Here is a 6,496-nt window from a genome sequence, read left to right as displayed (position 1 = left end):
TCCAAGAAGTCTTCTCTGAACCCCCAGGCTGGGTTAGGTGTTTCTCTTTAATGCTCCTTTATTCCCTTGTGAATATTTCTGTCACTTCATTTTCAGTATTGATTTGTGACTATTCTCATGTCCATTTTCTCCACTAGGTTTTGGTTGAGGGCAGGAACTATCGAATTCCCAGGATCTAGTACATAATAAAAGCCCTTAGTGAATGTCTGTTGAATGAATAAATAAGTAACTTTCCCAAGGTTATATTGCAAATAAATTCTGACACTGGAACCAAATGTGTTGCACTCTAAAATTCATGTTCTTTCCACTGAGGCGTTTGCACACGTGGAGTGTTTAGAGTCTAAAAAACTGACATTTTAAGGGGCCAAACCCTACCATAAGATTTTCCTTCCAATTTAAAAAATTTAAAGTTTTCAATAATACATTCACATGGTTCAGTAATCAAACAATATAAAAAGATAACAGCACCCACAATAATTGAAAGCAGGGTCTTGAGATATTAGTACATCTGTGTTCAGTGCAGCATTATACTCATAATAGCTAAAACGTGGAAGCAAATCAAGTGTCCATCAATGGATGAATGGATAAGCAAAATGTATATGGACTATTTTTCAGCCTTAAAAAGGAAGGGAATTCTGCCATATACTACAAAATGGGCAAAACTTGAGGACATTATGCTAAGTGAAATAAGTAAGTCACAGAAAGACAAGTACTGCATGATTCTACTTATATGAGGTACTTAGAGTAGTCAAAATGATAAAGAGAAGTATAATGGTGGTTTCCAGGAGAGGGGAGAAGGCGGAGTTATTGTTTAATGGATATAGAGTTTCAGTTTTACAAAATGAAAAGAGTTACATGGACCGATGGTGGTAATGGTTGTACAACAATTTGGATGTATTTGATACCACTGAACTGTATACTTAAAAATGGTTAAGATGGTAAATTTATGTGTATTTTACCACAATAAAAACAATTTTTTAAAATCCCCAAACAAACAAAAGGTAGTGGAAAGAGTCTCGTTCCCATTTTTCTCCTCTGTCTTCCCGATTCCCACTCCCTTTGCCCCAAGGTAAACAATCTTGGTAGTTTTCTCTATCTCCTTCCGGGTTTTCTTTTTGCAGATGCAAGCACATATGAAGCTATATATTCTTCACCTCCTGACTCTATAAAAGATATTTAGAAAAAAATTTTTAAACTTCTCTACTTTTTTTGAAGTGGAGATGTAGAAAAACAGCTAATCAGTACCTAGCTTGCATGAACTCACCGGAGAGAGAGTTGGAAGAGAACAGCTATTTGATAAGAAGTTCAGATAATCTTGCCTGCTACTGCCAGGGGTGCCTCTGGAGACCACCAGGGTCCCCCAGAGCAGAGCCTATGATCCAGGTATCTCCCCCATGCAGATTCTTAAGCTTCCCAGTTATCTTTTCTCTGGAACTCTCCTAGGCCACACCCCCTGATTCAACATCTGGGTTTGGGCAGAAAGGAGGGTGCTGCCCAGCCCGCCTCTTCTGAGGTGTCTGGGCTGGCTCCTCTTTCCAGAACAATTCAGGCTTTACAGCGACTCAGACTCAGCTCCAACTTCTGCGTTCCGAAGCAAGGATGGCTGATACGGAAAGAGTGCTTCATTCTGGAAGGAAACAATGTTCCAGGTCAAACTGAGCCTGCCAAACAGAGACCCTCACAATGGTTCTAGAAGAAATCGAGACAAGTCTTATCATGTGGTTTTCCTACGCCTTGATTCCTTGTTTGCTCGTGGGTAAGTATGAATCAGAATACCGCTTACAGTCTGGGACTCAAATATAGGTTAGGAAGGTGAAAAATACTTTCCCAGGGTTTGAGGTTGCAATATATGCATAGAACATCTTATGTCTGTTTTTGAAAAGGTTTCTCACCTCCTAATCCTCCATCCCCACAGAGAAAAGACCTGCATTCTGTTTAGAAATCTCTCAGTGTCCACAGAACAATCTAGGAAGATAAAGCATCAGAAAAATAGTTTAAAGGTTAGCAGAGATCCATGCATTTTGTTATTTATCTTATTATTTAGTTTTAAAAGCCAAAACATAGTTATTATCTCAGTCTTTCTGTGTGTGCCTCAGAGATGTTCACTGTAAGGACAGGTTTAAGTAAAGATTCTAACAAAATACATGTGAATAGAAAGACATAATTTGCAACCTTAATATTGGGTACAAGATTTATGAAAATTGGAATTCTCTCCTGGTCACTTCAGAAAAGGTAGCAGTCAGGTACTCCATACCATCTTAAAAAGTATTTGGTTTGGGGCATTTTGCCTGCCAGTAAGATTACATAATTATCTCTGCTCCATTCTGGCTGCTTGCACCTACATGTTATTGTTCTGAAATCGCAGCTTTCACTTTTGATGTTTCTTCCTGTCAACTAACATTTAAAAGAAATTTCTAATTTGAATACACCAAGGTCCCAGGCACTTTGCAGTGTCTGTGGGTGTCTTGAGTACTTTCTTTTTTTTAACACTGAGAACTAATTATTCTAGTTAGTTTAAATCAGGTAACAAATCGGTGCCGAGGTGATTAGCAAATGTTTAGAGCTGACTTAAACATCAAATATATGCCTGTGTAGCTCAAAACCCTTCACAACTGTATGTCTCAGCACATGATGAGCAAATTTGCTGTTTGTTTCATGACACACCATATTTAGACCCCAATCCTATTTCTCACTACTCCTTGAAAACAAGTATGGGCCACAGGCGGCTGCTGTCTTCACAGCTGGCGCGTCACCCACCCCCCCCCCCATTTCCTCCTCCTGGTCTTTATTGTAGTTCTTTCCCTCAGAAGCTCCCTCTCCAGTCCTTACCCCATCCCACACCCGTCCTCCCATCATCATTCCAGATGGGTCCCTGCTCCTGCAGACCCTTCCCAGACCTCTCTCCTTTGATCCTTGACCCCATGTACTCTGTTTCAGTGGGTTGTTTCTGTTTCCTGCACTGGCCTGAAGACAGGGCCTAGGCATCTTTCCTGGCGTCCCCACAGCCCCTAGCATAGGCTCAGCATGTTAGCTGATTGGTTAGTTACTTGATTCATTGATTAGTTGGTGGCACAAACAAGTTGCTAGGAAAACGCTCCTCCACTAAGCTAAAGGGAGAAGATGGGGTGGCCAAATGAGAAGGGGAAAGGCCAGCATATTTTTCCTGATTTTTTTTTTAATTGAGGTATAACTGACATATGACATTATATTAGTTTCAGGTGTACAACATAATGATTTGATATTTGTATGTACTGTGAAGTGGTCACTGTAATAAGTCTAGTTAACAGCTGTCACCATACAAATTTTTTCTTCTTGTGATGAAGACTTTTAAGATCCACTTTCTTAGCAATTTTCAAATATGCAGTATAGTAACTATAGTCACCATGCTATATATTACATCCCCATGATTTATTTATTTTATAACTGGAAATTTACACTTTTTGATCCCCTTCACCCATTTTTTAATTTGACATTTTCTTCAATGAGGTAGTCCAGTCTTTTAAGCCTTTTCCTGAAGACTCCTATTTCAAGTAGACCTGGAGGTGAGTACTCTTCTGACACCTGTAAACTTACACAGAAATAAAAACAACAAACAAAAAACTACAACAACCATCCCTGTCCCCCTCCACCACCCACCCAAAAAAAAAAAAAAAAAAGCAACCAAAAAAAACCCACCAGTGGTAGAAGCCACAAGGATGTCAGAGTGAGAAAGACCTGTGTGTGAGTTTTGACTTTTATCACTTGCTCGTTCAGTGAATATATTTCTTATCACTTCAGTTTCCTTATCTGCAAATTGGTCAAAATTGCTACCTTTCAGTTGGGAGGTGTCAAACGAGATTATGCAAACAAAGGCACTCTGAAGATGTTACTTTTCATCTGTTGGTTATGCAAACCGATGGTGGTGTCAGCAGTTATTTGCTTTAGCTGAGGTTGCCTTTATGCAATTTTGACCATTTACTCTGGACTGTGTAGGAGCCTGCAATGATTTCTGCAATGTCTAAATGAACTTCTACTACTTACTCTAGATCCTTGGGACAGATGGGTAGAGGTCTTGCTCTCTTTTACAGAATTTATTTGCCTTGCCCTGTCCCTTTCAAATAATAGTGTGTAATTCAGGAAACTGATTCCCACTACCAATAATAATAATAATAGTAATAATAACAGCAATAATAACAGCGACAGTGACCATCGCAACTGCCATTTATGACTGCACACTGTGCTCTGGATTAGCAAAAATGTTCTCTTGACATCTCACATCAATCCTGCAAGGTAGGTGATATAACCCCCATTTTATACACTAGGAAAGAGAGGCTCAGAGAGGTTCAGCTATTTGCCCAAGCGTATACATCTAATAAGTGGGAGAACTGGGATTTGACTCTGGTTCTGCTGGCTACAGAGCCTGTGCCCTTTGTACTTCTCTGCAGAAGAAGCTGAGACATTGAAGCAGGCCAGAAAAAGTTTGGAAGGACAAAGCAAAAGGAATAAAGAAGATGTTGCTGTGTTTTCTGACACATTTGCCATAAGGGCTGTTGGAAGTAAAGGTGGCAGAACAGAGCCCAAACGAGGGGAGCTGACAGCAGACACAGTGAGAGGAAGCCAGCATGGTGATTCCAGGGAGGAGATGCAAGGGGTTCTGCCTGGGAAATGTGCCCAGGGGCTTTGTGGTGGGCATAAACCTCAGAATGACACAAAGGTCTAATGTGAGATAGGAATTCGGGGGGAAAAATCAGGCTGAGGCTAATTTCACTAAGGAGCCAAGACTTGGTTCACCTGTTTCGTTTTCATTCATTCTGTATTTCTGAGCGCCTGCTGTGTGCCACGTTCTGGGTGGTTAGATATGAACAAAACAGTGTTTTCTGTCTGCAGGGAACATAAGAACCTGCTGGGAAATACACCTAATTCTTTAGGGGTTTATCATTCATAGTTTATTATTATTATTATTATTGAGGTATAGTTGATTTATAATGTGTTAATTACTGCTGTGTGGCAGAGTGATTCAGTTATACATATATATATATATACATATTCTTTTTTATATTCTTTTCCATTATGGTTTATCCCAGGATATTGGATATAGTTCTCTGTGCTACACAGTAGGACCTGTTTATCCATTCTATATATAAAAGCTTACATCTGCTAACCCCAGCCTCCCACTCCATCCCTTCTCCCAACCCCCTCCCCCTTGGCAACCATCAGTCTGTTCTCTATGTGCATGATTCCATTTCTGTTTCATAGATTGGTTCATTTGTGTCATATTTTAGATTCCACATATAAGTGATATCATATATCGTTCATAGTTTTAACTGTCTTTCAGGTACCTGAAGTAAGGTCTAGATCAGTGGTTCTCAATCTCAAGTGCATGTTGGAATTAACTGGAGAGCTTTTAAAAGTACAAATGCCAGGATTTCACAGCCAGAGGTCTGATTTAACTAATCTAGGGTGCTGCCTGGTCTTTGGGATTTTTCAAAACTTCCTGGGTGGGGCTCCTTAGAGAAGTGGTTTATTCCATAACTGGGAAGAGAAAATAGAAGTTTGGAACATCTTGTGGTAAGGAAGGAAGTGCTCAAAAAAGGATGGGGCCCAAAATGCAACAAGGATCCTGGATTAGATCCTGGAATGAGAAAAGGACATTAGTGGAAGATTTGGCAAAATCCAAATAAAGTTTGGAGTTTCGTTAATAGTAATGTACAATGTTAGTTTCTTAGTTTTGACAAATATATTGTGACTATATAAGATGTTAGCATTAGGGGAAGCTGAGTGAAGGGTGTACAGGAACTCTGTGTACTTACTGTCTGCGTTTTTTCCCTATAAATCTAAAATTGTTCTAAAAATTAAAAGTCTATTAATAAAAATAACATGAAAAAAGAGAGTGAGAGATGGGAGTAAGTCAAAAGGACACAAAACCCAAAAAAGCTCCCAATGGCCAAAGCTGGAACGATTTGAGTAACAAAATAAATAACGATAGGGCTTCCCTGGTGGCGCAGTGGTTGAGAGTCCGCCTGCCGGTGCAGGGGACACGGGTTCGTGCCCCGGTCCGGGAAGATCCCACATGCTGCGGAGCGGCTGGGCCCGTGAGCCATGGCCGCTGAGCCTGCGCGTCCGGAGTCTGTGCTCCGCAACAGGAGAGGCCACAACAGTGAGAGGCCCGTGTACTGAAAAAAAAACAAAAAAAAAAGATAGAATAAAATAAATTTCTATTACAAATGGTGGAGAAGGAAGAGCTATTTCTTACAGAATTCCAGTTAACACATAGAAAATCACAAAACATCACAGCAATGATTGTTGCAAGTAATATCCACCAATAAACACAAAATTTAATGGATGGAAGTTGGGGGAGAAAGAATATTTGCATAGTGTCACAGTATCTCCCCTAAGTTATTTATTAATTATAAAGGGGAAAATGGTCATTTTATAGTGAAGACACCACCTTAACCAAGTAGTCAAGGTAAACACCACCGGTAATAAGACATAGTAACATCATGTATTCCCTGTGAGT

The 6,496-nt window shown here is 40.0% G+C and overlaps 1 protein-coding gene across 5 annotated transcripts in view; it reads left to right on the top strand.

Annotated features, from left to right (window-relative positions):
* Positions 1–1,523: 1,523 nt before the first annotated feature.
* IL20RB (interleukin 20 receptor subunit beta) overlaps positions 1,524–6,496 on the top strand; it is a 30,999-nt gene continuing 26,026 nt past the window's right edge. For 2 of the 5 annotated variants that reach the window (XM_033404089.2, XM_049710104.1), the window contains exon 1: positions 1,528–1,756. Coding sequence is in view for 2 of the 5 variants with exons in the window: in XM_033404091.2 (XP_033259982.1) it covers positions 1,684–1,756 (73 nt within the window). In the remaining 3 variants the exon portion in view is untranslated. Of the gene's footprint in view, positions 1,757–1,915; positions 2,001–6,496 lie in introns of all 5 variants that reach the window. The other 3 variants (XM_033404090.2, XM_033404091.2, XM_004278946.4) reach the window with 3 other exon arrangements.

This window comes from Orcinus orca, chromosome 5 (genome assembly GCF_937001465.1).
Source record: "Orcinus orca chromosome 5, mOrcOrc1.1, whole genome shotgun sequence".
In the NCBI taxonomy this organism is placed as follows: Eukaryota; Metazoa; Chordata; class Mammalia; order Artiodactyla; family Delphinidae; genus Orcinus; species Orcinus orca.
Note: the sequence above shows the minus strand (reverse complement) of the source record. Positions and strands in the feature narration are given on the sequence as shown.